This window comes from Enhydra lutris, unplaced genomic scaffold, assembly GCF_002288905.1.
Source record: "Enhydra lutris kenyoni isolate GAN:26980312 unplaced genomic scaffold, ASM228890v2 scaffoldscaffold16, whole genome shotgun sequence".
In the NCBI taxonomy this organism is placed as follows: domain Eukaryota; kingdom Metazoa; phylum Chordata; class Mammalia; order Carnivora; family Mustelidae; genus Enhydra; species Enhydra lutris.
In genome coordinates this window covers 22356653-22377211 of record NW_019154100.1, presented here as the reverse complement: position 1 = coordinate 22377211, position 20559 = coordinate 22356653, and the positions used below count along the sequence as shown (strand labels likewise).

Below are 20559 nucleotides of genomic sequence, written 5' to 3'. Positions count from 1 at the left end.
CAGGAGAGCTTCTGGGGAAAACCCTGAAGAGATAATCTAACTCTGAAGTGTATTTTAAGTATTTCCTAACTTACATATGCTATATAGGAAGAAATTAAAGAACTGCTAGGAGAAGCAAGATGGTGGAGGAGTAGCAGCCTGAAATGACATCAGGTCCCAGGAGTCCAGATAGATAGTTATCAAACCATTCTGAACACCTACAAACTAAACAGGAGATAGAAGAGAAGAGCAGCAATTCTAGGAACAGAAAATCGACCACTTTCTGAAAGGTAGGACGGGTGGAGAAGTGAATCCAAAACAACGGGAAGATAGACCGAGGCGGGAGGGGCCATTTTCCAGCAAGTGGTGGAGCAGCAGAGCACAAAATCAGAACTTTTTCTGGGGACATCACTACAGAGGCTAAGCGGGGGTGGAGACCTCACGGGGACAGTGCGGTCTCAGGTACCATGGGGTCACAGAAAGACCAGGGTGTCTGAGTGTGGCAGAGCTCCCAGGTATCCAAGAAAGGAAGCCAGCTGCAGAGATGGGGCTGAGGAGTGGGCTATCAGCTCAGGTTTACATTAAACAGTGATCCAAGGCAAAGTTGGGCCAGTGCTCTTTGAGCAGGGACTCCCTAAGTGGCAGATCCGGAGAGACTCACCTTCCTCCTCCAGAAGGAGTGGCATGGGAGCACATGGCAGGAATCTGCTGGGTTTGGGGACTCGAAACGGGCCATGCACCAGAGAGAAATGCTCAGTCACAGGCCAGGTGAGCATGGAGCGCAGCCGGAGACCAGGGAGATGGGAGGTATGGACTGTTTTGCACTGAGGGCACACTGAAGAGTGGGGCCCTGAGCTCTCAGCTCCTATGGGCTGGAGATTGGGAGGCCACCATCTTCATTCCCATCCTCTAAACCTGTATGGAAAGCTCCCAAGAGCAAACCTGAGCAGATTACTTAGCCTGGCCCCAGGCAAGGGTGGTGCAATTCCATCTCAGGCAAAGACATTTGATACTCACTGCAAAAGACCCCTCCCCCAAGAGATCAGCAAACACATCCAGCCAATATCAAGCTCACCAATCAAGGACAAGAGCGGAACTCCAGAGCTAGGGGAAAGCAATGCACAGAATTCATGGGTTTTAGTCATGATCCTTTAGTCTTGGATAAATTTTTTTTCTACTTTTATTTTTTTCCTTATTCTATTTTTTTAACTTTTCTTCTTTCCTCTTTTAATATTTTTAAACTAGTTTCTCATAACAATAACTTTCTAAAAAAATCCTTTTAAACCTTCATTGTTATAGTCATATTTTATCCCTTCATTGGTATTTAACCTTATTTTTTGTATATAGATTTTTCTCTAAAAATTTGGAATACAATTTCTTCTACTAGATCAAAATATACCCTAAATCTAGCACACGCCTTTATTCTAGTCTCCAGCCTGAGCACGTTTTCTCCTCTTATTTTTTATTTTTCCAACCAACTTATCCTATCAATTCCTTTTTTAGAATTTTTTCTTAATTTTCTTAATTTTCATCTTTACAGTCATATTCCATCCCTTCATCATGTTTACCCTTATTTTTGTATGTATACCCATGTATACACTTATATATACCCTTATTTATTTATTTATTTATTTATTTATTTTAATTTTTAACTTTTTTATATCTATTTCCTTTTTCCCCCTATCTTCTCCCCCTGATTTCAGGTCTCTTCTGATTTGGTTAGCATACATTTTTCTGGGTCTTTGCCACCCTTTCAGTATTTTATTCTCTTGCTCATATATTCTTATTTGGATAAAATGACAAGGCAGAAAAACTCACCACAAAAAAAGAACAAGACGCAGTACTGATGGCTAGGGACCTAATCAATATGGACATTGGTAATATGTCAGAACTAGAGTTCAGAATGATGATTCTCAAGGTGCTAGCTGGGCTTGAGAAATGCATGGAAGACATTAGAGGAACCCTTTCTGGAGAAATAAAATCCCTTTCTGGAGAAATAAAAGAATTAAAATATAACCAAGTTGAAATCCAAAAAACCTATTAATGAGGTGCAATAAAAAATGGAGGCTCTTACTGCTAGGATAAATGAGGCAGAGGAGAGAATTAGTGATATAGAAGACCGAATGACAGAGAATAAAGAAACTGACAAAAAGAGAGACAAACAACTACTGGACATCAAGGGGAGAATTCGAGAGGTAAGTGATACTATAAGATGAAACAATATTAGAATAATTGGGCTTCCAGAAGAAGAAGAAAGAGAAAGGGGGGCAGAAGGTATATTGGAGCAAATTATAGTAGAGAATTTCCCTAATACAGCAAAGGGAACAAGCATCAAAATCCAGGAGGCACAGAGACCCCCCCCTCAAAATCAATAAAAATAGGTCCACACCCCATCATCTAATAGTAAAACTTACAAGTCTTAGTGACAAAGAGAAAATCCTGAAGGCAGCCCGGGACAAGAAGTCTGCAACATACAATGGTAAAAATATTAGATTGGCAGCAGACTTATCCACAGAGACCTGGCAGGCCAGAAAGAACTGGCATGATATATTCAGAGCAGTAAATGAGAAAAATATGCAGCCAAGAATACTATATCCAGCTAGGCTATCATTGAAAATAGAAGGAGAAATAAAAAGCTTCCAGGACAAACAAAAATTAAAAGAATTTGCAAACACCAAACCAGCCCTACAGGAACTATGAAAGGGGTCCTCTAAGCAAAGAGAGAGCCTAAAAGTAGTAGACCAAAAAGGAACAGAGACAATATACAATAGCAATCACCTTACAGGCAATACAATGGCACTAAATTCACATCTTTCAACAATTACCCTGAAAATAAATGGGCTAAATGCCCCAATCAAAAGACACAGGCTATCAGAATGGATAAAAAAAATAAGACCCATCAATATATTGTCTATAAGAAACTAATTTAGACCCAAAGACACCTCCAGACACCTCATTTAAAGTGAGGAGGTGCAAAACAATTTACCATGCTAATGGACATCAAAAGAAAGATAGGGTGGCAATCCTTATATCAGATAAATTAGATTTTAAGCCAAAGACTATAATAAGAGATGAGGAAGCACACTATATCCTATTTAAAGGGTCTGTCCAACAAAAGGATCTAACAATTTTAAATATCTATGCCCCTAACGTGGGAGCAGCCAACTATATAAACCAATTAATAACAAAATCAAAGAAACACACTGACAATAATACAATATTAGTAGGAGACTTCAACAACCCCCTCACTGAAATGGACAGATCATCCAAGCAAAAGATCAACAAAGAAATAAAGGCCTTAAATGACACACTGGACCAGATGGACATCACAAATATATTCAGAACATTTCATCCCAAAGCAACAGAATACACATTCTTCTCTAGTGCACATGGAACATTCTCCAGAATAGATCACATCCTTGGTCATAAATCAGGTCTCCACCGGTACCAAAAGATTGCAATCATTCCCTGCTTATTTTCAGCCCACAATGCTTTGAAGCTAGAACTCAATCACAAGAGGAAAGTTGGAAAGAGGTCAAATACCTGGAGGCTAAAGAGCATCCTACTGAAGAATGAATAGGTTAACCAGGTAATTAAAGAATTGAAAAAACAATCGTGGAAACAAATGAAAATGAAAACACAACTGTTCAAAATCTGTGGGACATAACAAAGGCAGTCCTGAAAGGAAAGTATATAGCAGTACAAGCCTTTCTCAAGAAAAAAGAAAGTTCGCAAGTACACAAACTAACCCTATGCCTAAAGGAGCTAGAGAAAGAACAGCAAAGAAAGCCTAAACCCAGCAGGAGAAGAGAAATAATAAAGATCAGAACAGAAATCAATGAAACAGAAACCAAAAGAACAGTAGAATAGATCAATGAAACTGGGAGCTGGTTCGTTGAAAGAATTAGTAAGATTGATAAACCCCTGGCCAGACTTATCAAAAAGAAAACAGAAAGGACCCAAATAAAATCATGAATGAAAGAGGAGAGCACAACCAATGCCAAAGAAATACAAGCAATTATAAGAACATATTATGAGCAACTATATGCCAGCAAATTTGACAATCTAGAAGAAATGGATGTATTCCGAGAGATGTATAAAATACCAAAACTGAACCAGGAAGAAATAGAAAACCTGAACAGAGCCATAACCAGTAAGGAGATTAAAGGAGTCATCAAAAATCTCCCACCAAACAAGAGCCCAGGGCCAGACGGCTTCCCAGGGGAATTCTACCAAACATTTCAAGAAGAATTAGTACCTATTCTCCTGAAACTGTTCCAAGAAATAGAAATGGAAGGAAAATTTCCAAACTCATTTTGAGGCCAGCATTACCTTGATCCCAAAAACAAAGACTCCATCAAAAAGGAAAATTACAAACCAATATCCTTGATGAAGACAGATGCAAAAATTCTCACCAAAATACTAGCCAAAAGAATCCAACAGTACATTAAAAGGATTAGTCACCACGACCAAGTGGGATTTATTCCTGGGCTGCAAGGTTGGTTCAACATCTTCAAATCAATCAATGTGATACAACACATTAATAAAAGAAAGAACAAGAACCATATGATACTCTCAGTAGATGCTGAAAAAGCATTTGACAAAGCACAGCATCCTTTCTTGATCAAAACTCTTCAAGTGTAGGGATAGAGGGTATCCTACCTATCCTGAGGTAGGGTACATACCTATCCTGAGGTAGGGTACATACCTCAATAACATCAAAGCCATCTATGAATAATCCACGGCAAATGCAAATATCATTCTCAATGGGAAAAAACTGAGAGCTTTTCCCCTAAGGTCAGGAACACAGCAGGAATGCCCACTATGCTATTCAACATAGTACTAGAAGTCCTAGCCTCAGCAATCAGACAACAAAAAGAAATAAAACACATCCAAATCGGCAAAGGAGTCAAACTCTCACTCTTTACAGATGATATATTTTATGTGGAAATCCCAAAAGACTCCACTCCAAGACTGCTAAAACTCATATAGGAATTCAGTAAAGTGTCAAGATATAAAGTCAACACACAGAAATCAGTTGCATTTTTATACACCAACAGCAAGACAGAAGAAAGAGAAATTCAGAAGTTGATCCCATATACAATTGCACCCAAAACCATAAGATACCTAGGAATCAATCTAACCAAAGAGGCAAAGAAACTGTACTCAGAAAGCAATAAAGTACTCATGAAAGAAATTGAGGAAGACAAAAAGAAATGGAAAAACATTCCATATTCATGGACTGGAAGAACAAATATTGTGAAAATGTCTATGCTAGCTACCTAGAGCAATCAACACATTTAATTCAATCCCTATCAAAGTACCATCCATTTTTTTTCCAAAGAAATGGAACAAATAATCCTAAAATTTACATGGAACCAGAAAAGACCCTAATAGCCAGATGAATATTGAAAAAGAAAGCCAAAGTTGGTGGCATCACAATTCCAGACTTCAAGCTCTACTACAAAGCTATCATCATCAAGACAGTATGGTACTGGCACAAAAACAGACACATAGATCAATGGAAGAGAACAGAGAGCCCAGAAATAGACCCTCAACTCTATGGTCAACTAATCTTCAACAAAGCAGGAAAGAATGTCCAATGGAAAAAAGACAGTCTCCTCAACAAATACTGTTGGGAAAATTGGACAGCCACATATAGAAGAATGAAACTGGACCATGTCCTTACACCACACAAAAAATAGACTCAAGATGGATGAAAGACCTCAATGTGAGACAGGAATCCATCAAAATCCTTGAGGAGAACACAGGCAGCAACCTCTTCAACCTCATCCGCAACAACTTCTTCCTAGGAACATCGCCAAAGGGAAGGGAAGCAAGGGCAAAAATCAACTATTGGGACTTCATAAAGATCAAAAGTTTATGGGCACCTGGGTGGCTCAGTGGGTTAAGCCTCTGCCTTTGGCTCAGGTCATGATCCCAGGGTCCTGGGATCGAGCCCCACATCGGGCTCTCAGCTCAGCGGGGAGCCTGCTTCTCCCTCTCTCTCTGCCTGCCTCTGCCTACTTGTCATCTCTGTCAAATAAATAAATAAAATCTTTAAAAAAAAAAAAAGATCAAAAGCTTTTGCACAGCAAAGGAAACAGTCAACCAAACCAAAAGACAACTGACAGAATGGGAGAAGATATTTGCAAATGACATATCAGATAAAGGGCTAGTGTCCAAAATCTATAAAGAACTTAGCAAACTCAACACCCAAAGAACAAATAATCCAATCAAGAAATGGGCAGAAGACATGAACAGACATTTCTGCAAAGAAGACATCCAGATGGCCAAAGACACATGAAAAAGTGCTCCACATCACTCGGCCTCAGGGAAATACAAATCAAAACCACAATGAGATACTACCTCACACCAGTCAGAATGGCTAAAATTAACAAGTCAGGAAATGACGGATGCTGGCAAGGATGTGGAGAAATGGGAACCCTCCTACACTGTTGGTGGGAATGCAAGCTGGTGCAGCCACTCTGGAAAACAGCATGGAGGTTCCTCAAAATGTTGAAAATAGAACTACCCTATGACCCAGCAATTGCACTACTAGGTATTTACCCTAATGATACAAACATAGTGATCCGAAGGGGCACGTGCACCCGAATGTTTATAGCAGCAATGTCTACAATAGCCAAACTATGGAAAGAACCTAGATGTCCATCAACAGATGAATGGATAAAGAAGATGTGGTATATATACACAATGGAATACTATGCAGCCATCAAAAGAAATGAAATCTTGCCATTTGCAATGACAGGGATGGAACTAGAGGCTATCATGCTTAGCAAAATAAGTCAATCGGAGAAAGACAACTATCATATGATCTCCCTGATATGAGGGAGAGGAGATGCAACATGGGGGGTTAAGGGGGTAGGAGAAGAGTAAATGAAACAAGATGGGATTAGGAGGGAGACAAACCATAAGTGACTCTTAATCTCACAAAACAAACTGAGGGTTGATGGGGGGAGGGTTTTGGGAGGGGGGGTGGGGTTATGGACATTGGGGAGGGTATGTGCTATGGTGAGTGCTGTGAAGTGTGTAAACCTGGCGATACACAGACCTGTACCCCTGGGGATAAAAATATATCATATGTTTATAAAAAATAAAATAAAATAGAAGAAAAGAAAAGAAAGAAATGAAAGCTTGCCATTTGCAACAACATGGATGGAACTAGAGGGTATTATGCTGAGTGAAATAAGTCAATCAGAGAAAGACAATTATCATATGATCTCCCTGATATGAGGAATTTGAGAGGCAGGGTGGGGGCTTTGGGGGTTAGGGAAGGAAAAAATAAAATAAGATGGGAGGGAGACAAGCCATAAGACACTCTTAATCTCACAAAACAAACTGAGGTTTGCTGGGGGGTGGGGGAGTAGGTATAGGGTGGTTGTGTTATGGACATTGGGGAGGGTAAGTGCTATGGTGAGTGCTGTGAAATGTGTAAGCCTGATGATTCACAGACCTGTACCCCTGGGGCAAATAATACATTATATCTTAATAAAAATAATTAATAAATTTAAAAAAATTAAGCAGTCATTTTCTAATGTTAGAAACCAAAAAAGCTATTATCTTCCAATTTTCTTCCATTTGCAACATTAAAAACTTCAGTCATGTGTTTTCCTTTTTGCTTAAATATGCCTCAAGAAACATGAAGAGAAATCAAGAAACAAGATGGCTGTCACCCCTGGGTGGAGCTGACACTGGACAGTGAGGGGACAAGGAGACTTTTCATTGAAACTTCCGGTTTTTCACCATGTGCATGCACTTGTTCAAAATTCGGCAAACAGACTGTCCTCTATGTTTAATCCTCACAGAAATTTCAATAAAGAATTGAGCTCTTTTGAATTAAGTGCATGGTGGATGCCAAGTACCAGAGACTCTATCAGAGAGTTACTGGACTAAGTGTAGCCCCACATTGACTAAGAAACCCCCATGTTGGGCTTCCAGGCACCCCCTGCAAAGGCCTTGCTCCCACACATTCTGATTAGAATTTCCACCTGGACCTAGGGTCCTGGGATCGAGCCCCGCATCGGGCTCTCTGCTCAGCAGAGAGTCTGCTTCCTCCTATCTCTCTCTGCCTGCTTCTCTGCCTACTTCTGATCTCTGTCATAAATAAATAAAATCTTTAAAAAAAAAAAAAAAGAACTTCCATCTGGAGCCCATCTGCTAGGTACCTACAATCTATCCTAAAAGTAGTTTAATATTACTGGAGAAGGAAGTACTAATGAAGATGAATTTATCCTTAGAAGAGCCAAGGGCCATCACCTCACGCACATGCTAATGGCAAAGGGTAGATGAGGCTGGGCAGGCGGCAGGTGGGGTAAGATAAGGTGGGACACCAACACCAGACCAAAAAACAAGAGTCTTACCATTTTTCACAGCCGTGAAAATGTCCCTCAAAGTTGGAAAATAGCTGCTCTGTTTAATTTTCAGGATCCTAACCATGTTGAGGACAACAGGAGCTTGAAGCTAATAGAAAAAAAAAATGAAGCAGAAGCTGGAATAATGTCTAAATAGATCCGTCTGGTAATGAAATACTTAAGTTCGATTCCAATCATGCATGAAACACACAGCATTTCATACGCAAAGACGTATCTGGTTTCAGGTTGAAATAATTTTTAACAGCATTTCTTCCTTAAGCTTGAATTTTATTTTACATTTATAGCTCTTGAGTTTTCAAAAAGTGTGTCAATTTACACTTCATGTGTAAAATGTTAAATTTTCCATATAAAATCTCTTGCTATGTTTCAGAAAATCTGAGAGACATGTGAACATGCAAATGAATGTCTTAGTTTTCCGAACATTAAATTAAGTACTACGTCAGGCAAACACCAGAGGAAGCAAAGTTAGCTCTTCCAAAGCTGCATCTCTCCACCAAGCAACACTCCACTCCTTCTTAAATCAATTCAATCAACTAGATTAATTAAATTTTACCATCTTCAACATTTCCCAGGGGGACCACTCTCTATGCCAGTGTTTCCAATTATCAAAAGCTGTCAAAATAGTCTCAAAAAGGCAAAATTACTTTTAATCCCCATTCATTTTTACTTTTTTTCTTTTTTAATAGAGAGAGAAAACACACACACAAGTTGGGGGTAAGGCACAGAGAGAGAGGAGAGAGGAAATCCCCAGCAGCCTCCATGCCCAACTTCAAGCCTGAGGTGGGGCTCCATCTCACAGCCCTGAGGTCATGACTTGAGCAGAAATCAGGAGTCGGACGACTTAACCAACTAAGCCACCCAAGAGCCCCCATCCCATTCATTTTTAAATAATACAGAACTTCGGAATGAGAACGGACTATTAGGTCAAAGACAGTATGTTAAACTGTTAAAGTGATTAGAAATCACTGTTCCAGAAACCAGATTCTACAACGGACTTGGCTAAATTAGTTGACAAGCCACGTGGGGGAACTGTCTACTTACTTGATCATAAATGCATGACAGATTCTCTCTCCTCATCATCCAGAAATCCAGTTCAGTTTGAGGATTTGAGTGAAGACCACTCAGCAAAGGCTGCACTAAATCTTTTTCTACAATCTCTTGGATTTGATGTGACCATTTAATAACCACAGTCTCAATCGCATGGAGTAGCATCCTTTCATTTACGTCTAGCATGCCAACACTGAAATGATCAACAGAATAATTCAAAAACCAATTACCTCACCCAAAGGAGGAGAGGACTTGGATGGTAAGCAGTACTTTTAACATGAACTAGTTTTCCAAATTTAAGTATTTCAGAATCAGATCTTTTATTTTTATAGCCTTAATTTTAATTGTGGCATCAACACTGTATAACAAATGATCATATGCTCACACCATTATTGCCCAAAGAACTTGGCTGACATCTTGTAATTGTTACAGCTTGCTTTTTGGGCTTGTAAGAAGGATACTTCGTGGGTTGTTGGGTTTTTTTTGTTTGTTTTTTAAGATTTTATTCATCCATTTGAGAGATAGAGTATGAAATGGGAGAAGGTCAGAGGGAGAAGCAGACTCCCCATGGAGCTGGGAGCCCGATGTGGGACTCGATCTCAGGACTCTAGGATCATGACCTGAGCCGAAGGCAGTCACTTAACCGACTGAGCCACCCAAGCGCCCAAGAAGGATACTTTGTAAGTAATAGGTGCTCTGCACAACTTTAAAAAATGATATAGTTCTAATAATTATCTTACTAATAGTCTTCTGGGGAAATGATATTAATCAGGTATGTGGGCTCTCTATTTTAACAACCTATGTATATCATATCATTACATACTTGGTCTCAGAGTATTTCCGATCCAGGTCCATTTTCCCTGCTATCGTGGGAATTGGCAGAAGAGTTCTTCTCAGCATTTTGCCCCGAAAAACATGCATTTTACTTTTCATGACTTCTACATGGCATTCCACGTCTTGTGAAATGAAACAGGACCAGGATTTATGGTTGTTCCTATTAGAAAGAATGGGCACTAAAATCTACAGAAAGAGAAACATTTTCAAAAAGAGGTTAATTTACAGACAACATACTCCTTCAAAGATTTTCTTATGACACAAAATTGGCCACAAAACCACTCTATTTGTTCAATACCTTCCTAGATATCAAATTTACAAAGACAGGACACTATCAGTATCCCATTGAGACTTCATCAATTAGATAAAATTTTTCAAAGTGGAAATACGACGAGACCTGTTGGTTCATTAACCCATTCATCAAGCATTCAAGGAGGTTCCCAATAACTCAAACACTGCATAAACCAAGCATAGTCATATCAGGCAGGCAAACAGCTTTCTTCAGGCAAACCAAGCGCATTGGCAGGTACATAAATGAAAAAAAAATCTTTTTTGAATCACATCGAGGCAAAAGTGAATAAATCTTCTCAACCCCTGGGGACACACCAGTGCATTCAAGTTTCACAGTCAAAAACATGTTTAGGTGGTGCCTGGGTGGCTCAGTGGGTTAAAACCTCTGCCTTCTGCTCAGGTCATGATCTCAGGGTTCTGGGATGAAGTCCCACATCGGCCTCTCTGCTCGGCAGGGAGCCTGCTTCCCCTACCACCCTGCCTGCCTCTCTGCCTACTTGTGATCTGTCAAATAAATAAATAAAATCTTAAAAAAAAATGTTTGTTAATCATATGGCCCTTTTTTGGAATTCCCTCTACCACTGAAATGGGAGCATCACGTATAGGATACCAAGCACGTGAAAGCCTTCAACAATCGTGTTTGTGTTCCCAGTGCCCAGCATATGTTAATAAGAATCTTGTTGAGTGAATGAAGTTTCTAGCCTCTTTCCGCTTTCCCACCCCTTTCTAGTATCGACTAATTTCCAACACTTTTCATTTTTCTGATAATCTGCCAGGTGTACCAGCATTATACCATAAAATTTCCATTAGCTAAAATGCTCAGAATATAATTACTCCCCATTTTCAGTCTATTTTGACAATACAATCACTTTTGTTTTCTAATGGTGTTGAAACAAGTCTTTCCAAATCACATTATTACGTTTTCCTGCTTAGCGCCTGCTACGTGTCAAGCTAGAAGAGCAGAGTAAGAAACAGTCTCTGCTTGCAATGGCTCAGTGGGTTAGGTCCTTTGCTCCAAGAACTGCCATGATTTGAGGCATATTCAGGATGCGAAGTGGAGACACAGGATAAACACACTGATTTGTAAAAATCATTCAGGACTCCAGAAGTAGAATGCTTCTGGAAAACTGCCAGTCTGGCCTGCCCAGAATTAGCTTCGGGAAAGGCAAAGTTGTTCATGAAGAGCTTTGGAAATCACACCGAAGGGTCAAAGCTTGTTGGGTGGAACATGCACCGACCTAATGGAAAACTTCTTTCTCGACTAAATCCCAGATTTCAACAACTATTTCTGAACATCAAGCGTGAGGAAAATTCTGGTTATTCGACATAGCTAATTTACTGGGTACGGTTTCAAACTTTCACTCTGCTTATGATTCTATGACAAAGCCAGCTTCTTTTAAAGTATTTCTGTCACACGCTGTAGATAAAACTGTGAAATTCTGAGCCATGTGCTTTGCAGAGCGATTAGTCAAAGAGCTAGAGCATCCCTATAAACCTCGTTTAAAACAAATAGACCTGGGATGTGCTATTTAATTACAGTACGTCTTATTAAACTATATACAGAGTAATTCAATTAGTTGGGGGTTTTATTTTGTTTCCATTGGGAAGGTTTTTTGCCTACTTTTTGGGGTGTAGAGGAAAAATTCCAAGCTTTTCCTGAAAACTAAAATAATTTGATTGTTTATTCAATAGATGTACAATGTGTAAATACAAATTAAAGAACTATGGGGCCTAGTGATGGTTTTCTCTACTTACCTTCTTTGATCTTTTTTTAAGATTTTTATTTTATTCATTTGAGAGAGAGAAAACACAAGTGGAGGGAGAAGCAGAGCTAGTGGGATAAGCAGACTCCATGTTGCCTACAGAGCCCAACCCAGGGCTCAACCCAACAATTCCGAAACCACCAGCTGAGCTGAAATCCAGAGTCAAGAACCCAACTGACTGAGCCACCCAGGTGCCCCCCTTCTCTAATCCTTTTTTAACTGGGGATTTTCTTTTCATTTTCATTTCTTTTCAGGTTCTTAAGTCAACAGAGACTGTCACCTGGGCAGTACTTTCAGGAGACAGGGCTTCTCCCAGTTTTTTTTTCCCCTCTTTTTTTTTTTTTTTATTAACATATAATGTATTCTTTGCCCCAGGGGTACAGGTCTGTAAATTATCAGGCTTACACATTTCACAGCACTCACCATAGTCTCCCAGACTTCTTAAATTGGAATGCCCAAGGATGGGACCTAGACACTAACCTCAAAAACCAAATCATATTTCCATTTGGGCTTGAAGCCAAATGAGTAATGAGGATAATTCACAATTATTATTTCTTTAAGGATTTGGGTCAATATAATAAAGAGCTACATGACATTTTAAATAGTTTTGCTAAATATAATAAAGCTACAAACCACACTGTATGGCAACACGTAATAATGTTGAGCAGATTGGGAGTTCAACTTGGGACAGGTTAGATCTGAGACATTACACACTAAGTGGCCACATCCACAAGGCAGGTGGACATCTGAGCTTGGAGTTTAGGAGAGAGCCAGGCTGGAGACAGAAGTCTGGGAGGCCCCGAGAACCTCAGCATCAATTCCCATTACTCTGTGGAGTGGAGTCAAACTCCAAAAACTGCTCACCATTGACTATAAGTGAGAGTATCATTTAAAAGAGGAAAAAACAAATACAAAGGCACAAATGACTTTCCCTACCTACAGTTCAAACACTTGGTCCATTCCTTCCTTATTCTATCCCATTAAAGAAGTCAAACACCAGAAATCTCCCTCAGTACCTTCCAAAGCAATCACTCTATCAGTCTCTCCCTCATTCAACAGAATCACCAGTTCCCTAGTCCTTGCATGTAGTGTGGTTATCGTTAATGTACAAATCAGAAAGAAGTTGATTAGCTTGGAATGAAAGGCATGAAGGACCACTGACATTCCATTTGACTCCACAACTTCCTAATTAAGGCTGCTCTGATAAAAACCTTCCCAGAATGTGCATTACCACAACCATCTTCCAATCAACACATGAGTTTGGGCTTGGCCATTGCCTTTGCTGGTAACCACCTGAAATACACGGCTGTTTTTGTCTCTTTGTCCATTTGTTTTTTCTAATCAGCCTCTCCAGCCTTGTTTCTCACCACCTTCCGGCTCTGGTTCCCCCATCCAGCTACAATAATCCATTCCTTTTTAAAAAATCAACCTTTGGGCGCCTGGGTGGCTCAGTAGGTTAAGCCTCTGCCTTGGGCTCAGGTTATGATCTCAGGGTCCTGGGATTGAGTCCCGAGTCGGGCTCTCTGCTCAGCGGGGAGCCTGCTTCCCTCTCTCTCTCTGCCTGCCTCTCTGCCTACTTGTGATCTTTCTCTGTGTGTCAAATAAATAAATAAAATCTTAAAAAAAATTAAAATAAAAATAAAAAATCAACCTTCATTTCCTCACCTCTGTGCCTTTACACTGTTTCTCCCTCCGCTCAGAATGCCCTTCCTCCTCCACCTAGCTCTCTCCTCCTTGTCCTTCCACACTGTGGGGACCAAGTAATTCACCATACAGCTGTGGTATGTTGAGAGGAAAATTATTAGCAGACATTAACTGATCTGTAACAGGTGGAAACCCAAAGCATCCCAGGTGAAGTGAGATCTATGATCATCCTGTTCCAGGGTCCCCACACCCCTGCCAGCCCTCCGGGTGCAGCAAGCGCCCCTATGCTCCCACAACATGACCAATGTGGCTCCCACGGCAGACCCAGCAGTCCACCTCCCTGAACAGACTGCATACTTCCTGAGGGTGCAAACTACATCACTAGTTGCCACGTCTGTCCTGTCACCAGCACCAAGTAGGTCTTCAGTAAATACAGGTTATTAACTGAGATTAGCATGAAATTCCCCAAGTGTCCTTTTCACATGTCCAGAAAGATTAAAATGGACTATCAGAGATCATACACCAAGTGCTTCTTCTCTAAAGGAATACCTTGATGCCTCAGTGTTTTGTCTCTTACGGGAACAGCGTGTCAAGTAGCCCTTACCTGACTTTGATTCGCTGAACAAACACTGAGCTCCTACCATGCGTCAGGCAAGGTCTTTAGGTGTCTAGGCCACAACTGGGAGCCAAACAAAGACTCAGGGCAGGGGCTAGGGTAAGGCAAGTGAGGCCTTCATGGAGCTGAATATCTATTGGATATTATTATCTATGGGATATTATTGGAGCTGAATATCTAAGGGCACCAAAAAACTCAGGAATGGAGATGAGTAATATTTTAAGTTTGTTTTGTTTTTTTAGGCTTTGAGAGAGAGAGCAAGTGAGTGTACACTCTCACACGTGAGTGTAGAGGCGGGGTGGGGGGAGACAGAGCGAGAGGATCTCAAGCCCACTCCCCTTTGACTATGGAGACCAACACTAGGCTCCATCTTATGACCCCTAAGATTATAACCTGAGATAAAACCAAGAGTCAACTCTTAACTGACTGAGCCAAAAGGGCACCACTTAAGGCATTTTTAAATCAAAATTAATGCAAAGAAAGTCATGAGGAACAAATTATCAACATTTTAAAATAAAGACAGCAGCCGATACTACTGACTTATTTTTGCCCCAGGCTCCAATATGATCTAGTACGGCACTTTGAACTATCCAGTTTTTACTTGAAGTATTGATTTTTAAATTTTTTTTTCAACATACTGCACTAAACTTACCTTGATTACTGGGTTCTTGTTTTTCCTCCTTGCCCACCTGTAAATTTCACTCATGAACTGAGTGCCTCATTTGCTACCTCTAATCTCCACCCTGCAAAGGTTCCTGCCCTCCGAAGGGTGGCTTTACTAAAAGGAGTATTTGAGCAGAAAGACGTGAAGGACATGAAGGTGCTCACTGTGTGAATTCTGGGGACGATAAAGAAACAGCAGGAACGACAATGTACCTAAAACAAGTAATAGCAAAAAAGTCATGGAGAGGTCAGATCACAGATTCTGGACTAGGGTTTTCATTCCATAGTAAGGCTAAGAATGACCTGATGATCCTGATTCAGGAGCTCTGAAGAAGGTCCTGAGATTCTAGAGTGGTAAAAACTTTCTAGCTAATACTGAGAGCTCTGATCCACAGAGAACATGCCAGGAGTCAAAGGGGACCCAGGGCAGGGTCTGAGCAGAAAAGTGACGTGTTCTGACTCATGCTTCAACAGAATCCCTCCAGCAGCTTTGTTGAGAATAGGTTCTAGATGGGAATCATGCAAAAGGAGAGACCTACATTATGAGACTATTGAGAGACCAAGGTGGAACCAGCTCAGAATCACAGAGGTGAAGGAGAGTACGAAGGCAGATTCTGAAGGTATTTTGAAGGTAGAACTTACATGATTTCGTGGCTGAATGGATACAAAGAAAGGAGTCAGGGTTGACTGAGGTCTTCTGGCTTGAGCAACTGCAAGGATGGAGTTCACATCCACTGTTCTGGAGGTAACCACAAGTAATGCAGGTTGGGGAAGAGGAGTCCAACGTTGGATAGTAGGTTTGGGAGGTTTATTATCTAACAAGCATGAATTTCAGGAAAACAAGTGGATCTCCAAGTTTGAAATTTGGGAGAGAGCTCTCAGCTAGAAAGAGAAGTTTGGGAGTACCTTGTCCAGCATAAACCACTGTCAATCAACCAGTTTTGTGAGCTATACTGGATACCAAGCAAAGACAATCCTCACAAAATCCTTTTAAAAACTATTTTAAAGAGAGTGAGCATGCCCAGGGAGGGGCAGAGGTAGAGAGAGCATCTCAAGCAGACTCCCCGCTGAGCACAGAGCCTGACACAGGGCTCCATCCCTCGACCCTGAGATCACAACCCAAGCTGAAATCCGTTGAAATCAAGAGTCAGATGCTCAGCCTACCAGCCACCAGGGGCCCTCCTTGTAAATGCTTTTAACCTAACATACTGTCATGCCTTACTGCTTTGCTCATACCGAATTTAAATCTTATTCATAAACAAACCCAAGTGACTTCATAAGTGCGTTCTCACTTTTTTCCCCCTAATACTCAGATTCTCAAGCATAATTACATCAATCTTCTAAACCACTTAAACTCTGAGGTTCTGAATGCTTTATAACTGCAATAAACATACTTGTTGATGGCATATGCTCTTCCATTTAACGTTTTACAGGGCAGAATGCAGACCCTGGTACTGATACAAATCCAGAAAAAGGTAAGAAAGAGGAACTTGAGAGAGCTGTGTATCTTCTGTTGCGAGACACTGATGGTAGTGAAAAATTCCAATGAAGAGTGCAACCTTGTCCTTCCAAGCCCCAGTGGATGGCAATTTGGGTTCAAATGACCAAAATCCATTCACATGTCATGTGAAATTCTTTCATCAGGTTCAGTTCAATAAAAATTTCTTGAGCTCCTGCTACAGAGCAAAAGTGCCCCAGAAGCTTGGGGGATTAAAAACTCTCTTAGCATCTCCCTGAAATCATCTAAAACCAAGTCAATTCAACAGGAGGAGAGGGAAACTGAGGCAGGAAACCGAGGCAGGATACCGAAGTTGGGAGTGAGACCTTGGATGGTCCCAAGAGAGCAACGACTCGGGAAGCAGAAGAGGCATGCAACGGGGAGACTGGCAAATCCTGAGTAATAAATATGCTAGTAATTATTCCTACCTTAAGCATTGGCCTTGGCAGGTCTGATCATGGAGCTCTGCTATATAATCTAGTGCTTCCCGCAGTTTGGGCACATTAGAATCACCTGGGGATCTTCAATTCCCACCGGGTTCCAACTCCATTCTCATTTATTGGTATTAGGAGTGACAGGGCAAGGGTAGATTAGAAAGTTCCCCAGGTGATTCTAATGTTCAGCAAAGTTTAAGAACCACTACTCTAGTTCTAGAGAACCTGGTCATTTGGTACATCTTTCCTCAATGCTGGTCTTTGAACAACCACCAAAAGTATAAGGTTAGATAGGAAGAAGATCGGTCCCACCCCAGACCTCCTAGAGCAGCCTGCCTTTAATAAAATCCCCCAGGGGGCACCTGGGTGGCTCAGTGGTTTAAGCCTCTGCCTTCAGCTCAGGTCATGGTCTCAGGGTCCTGGGATTGAGCCCCACATCGGGCTCTCCGCTTGGCGGGGAACCTGCTTCCCCCTCTCTCTCTGCCTACTTGTGACCTCTCTCTCTCTCTCTCTCTCTCTCTGTCAAATAAATAAATAATCTTTAAAAAAAATGATAAAATAAAATCCCCCAGATCCCACATTAAACCCCACTTTAAAAACCTTAAAAAATTTTTAAAAAAAAAAAAAAAAACTTTAAAAACCCTACATTAAAACATCCTACCTTAAAAGTTTAAGTAACCTGGGTTTAGAGAGCTCTTCTCTAAGGGGTGAGAAAGAAGAATTTTAAAGCAATCATTTCAAAAACTTTGTTTCCATTACCTTTTCCCCTTTATCTAACCTGAGTGACACAGAAACTAAGGGAAATCTGAAAAACTTGTAATACTCATTTACAAAGTGTCAGTTTGTCTCCACTCAATGTGGAATTTAAAACTAGAGCTAATTACAAAAGGCTATTCAATTTAAGCTGCTTTTTACTTCCATTATTTAGAAACAAAAAGGATAATCCTACAAATTACTGTCCATTGAATATTAGCTTATCATCTCATTTCAGAAAGAGTCTGTTATCACATTCCATCTATCTCGCTAAAAAGATTACTGGCTTCTACATTTTTTTAATAGCCAGAGTTTTTCTGAATAATTCCAAGCGTCAGAGATAAATTAAAGATTCAGATATTAAAGATAGCCTAGTACCTCATCTAGGAAAGCAGTTACATGTCCAAATGGTGAGGCAGTTAACTCTCCAAATAAAACCATTTGAGAAAAATCATGTACTCCAATATTTTTGGTAATCTTCTTGGCAATATAGACAAGTTTATGTTTTGCATCTCTTGGAATCTGAAACAAGAGCAAGATTATTAGTTTAAGTTCACAGTACAGTTTCCACGTTAACAAACAGGATTTGCTGTATCTAACTTGTAGCTGGATTGCTAGAAAAAGAAAAAACCTGGCATCTAGCCTATCTTTATACATAAGGTAGTTCTGCTGCTCTTCCCCCTTTCTACAAAATGTATACACTTTTGTTCTTTTATAATGCTAATTTTATGGCATTATTGGTGTGGAAATATCACCTTTAAAGGGCATGCCAATTAGCCAAGATTATTACATCCCATAACATCTCCTAATTAAAAACAAATATAATGAGAATTTAGAAATTTTCTATCTCAGCAAAGGTTTATTCCTTTTTATAATCTTTTTGTTGTTGTTTGGAAATAAGCCAAACTGAAATGAAGACCAGGCACAGGAAGTTAATATTTACTTCTATTCTCAAGATAAAATGTTTAATGAAGATATTCTATCATTTCCCCAACTATTGAGTTATTTCTTCAGATATTGTCATTTAACTTTGGTAATACTGGAGTTAAGTGTCCTAACTCCTTGTTTGACAAATTTTTAATTATTTATAACTGTGAAAGTAGAACAAAAAATTTCAACACTCAAAATCCTAAGGCAAACTCCTGTTAGTCTCTTTCTCCTCTGGGATTCCATTTCCCAACTATTAAAGTGACTACCTTTACTGATAACAAAAACAAAACAAAAAAACAGAACAACAACAACACTTCTACAACATTCCACTGAGGCACACTGTACAACACTGAAGACTAAATCTTGTTCCAAACTTTTCCCACTTAAAAAAAAAAAAATACACGCTGTGATACCTTAATCTTCAAGCTCTTCAAGTGGAGCAGTAATTTTTTTTTTTTAATTTTAAAAAGGAAAGAGAAAGAGAAAAGAAAAAGGGGGGAAAGTTGGAAAGAAAGAAGGGATTGTCCCCCTCCACGGTTGGTAAATACCATGTGAGCGCTGATTGCGCGGGCACTCCTTTTTTAAGGACGAAGTATTTTACTTGAGATGAAACATAACAAGCAGTCAGTCCGAGCACAGGACAAATCACTCAGGCTCTGCGAAACATTTTTTAAAGACAGGTCCCCAGACCCAAGAGCGACTGAAACGGTAGCTATGCGGAACCAAGAACCCACCTTTCGCCTAAGGCCCAGACAGCTAAAGAAAGCGCAGATTTTCTCGGTGGGTCGAACAAGCCGACCTTCCAGAAAACTAAACTACAGCTGCTTAATGCTTAACTGCAGAGTGGGCGCACGTGGGGGCGGGGGGAGGGATTTTGCAGAATCCATAGCAAGAGCTCGAAAGAAAGTTTTTTTAAAGCGCCCGAGTGCGTGCTCCACGGGAACCCAAGGAGGCGCGACTGGCCCGTCCCCGCTATGCAGAGCAGCCGGTGAGACCGGATCCCTCTGCCCTTCGTCCCTTACCTCCCGGGAGACCGCGAGCGGCCCCGCGGCGGCGACGCTGAACACAAGGCCGGCGGGACGAGGACTCTCCAGAAACTCCCCCAGCACCTGCCGGTGGTCCTCGCTCTCCAAATACTGGCTCCACTTCTCCGCCGGGAGCCCCAGCATCAGCTCCAGGCAGCCGCCGAGAAAGCGCACCCGCGAGTCTCGGGCGAAACTCAGCGCTCTTCTGGCGGCCGCCGCCTCCTCATCCTCCTCTTCCTCCTCCAGGTCTGTCAGGCCCGCCACCTCCAGGTCAGCGCCCGGGGTTAGGCGAAGGGCGGGGCCTTCTGGGAAGCCGCGCGCCTCCCGGGCTGCCATCCCGCGCGTCCGAGAGGATGCGGGACCGGTTGGCTCCCGGCGCTCGCCCCTGCCAGCCTGGGGTGGGCGAGGACTCCTCTCCTCCCACACGCGTCGCGAGAGGCGCCCACCTCCTCGGGAGATTGCAAGCAAAGTGGCCCGCGCCCCCACCTGGGGCTACTTGGCTGGAGGGTGTGACTCGCAGGGCGAGTTCTGCCTGCGGAGACTCCCGCTGGAGAGGAGCTGCGCGTCCCGTTTCCCGGGAGACGGCGTCCCCGCCCCAGCCGCTGGGGGCGGAGTCAGCGCCGGGGGTGGGGCCTTCGGGCTCTGGGCTCCCAACTCCGCGGCAGCAAGGGCAGAGGTTCCGAGCCGCT

At 41.4% G+C, this 20559-nt stretch overlaps 1 protein-coding gene across 1 annotated transcript in view; it reads right to left on the bottom strand.

Moving 5' to 3' along the window:
• The window catches only part of LOC111147239 (dynein axonemal heavy chain 11), a 320049-nt gene extending 299843 nt beyond the window's left edge, over positions 1-20206 (bottom strand). The window contains exons 1-5 of the mRNA XM_022503160.1: positions 19868-20206; positions 18294-18437; positions 10236-10439; positions 9414-9596; positions 8361-8460 (exon numbers count right to left, since the gene is read on the bottom strand). Of these exons, the coding sequence (XP_022358868.1) occupies positions 8361-8460; positions 9414-9596; positions 10236-10439; positions 18294-18437; positions 19868-20206 (970 nt within the window). The remainder of the gene's footprint in view (positions 1-8360; positions 8461-9413; positions 9597-10235; positions 10440-18293; positions 18438-19867) is intronic.
• Between the last annotated feature and the right edge of the window lie 353 nt (positions 20207-20559).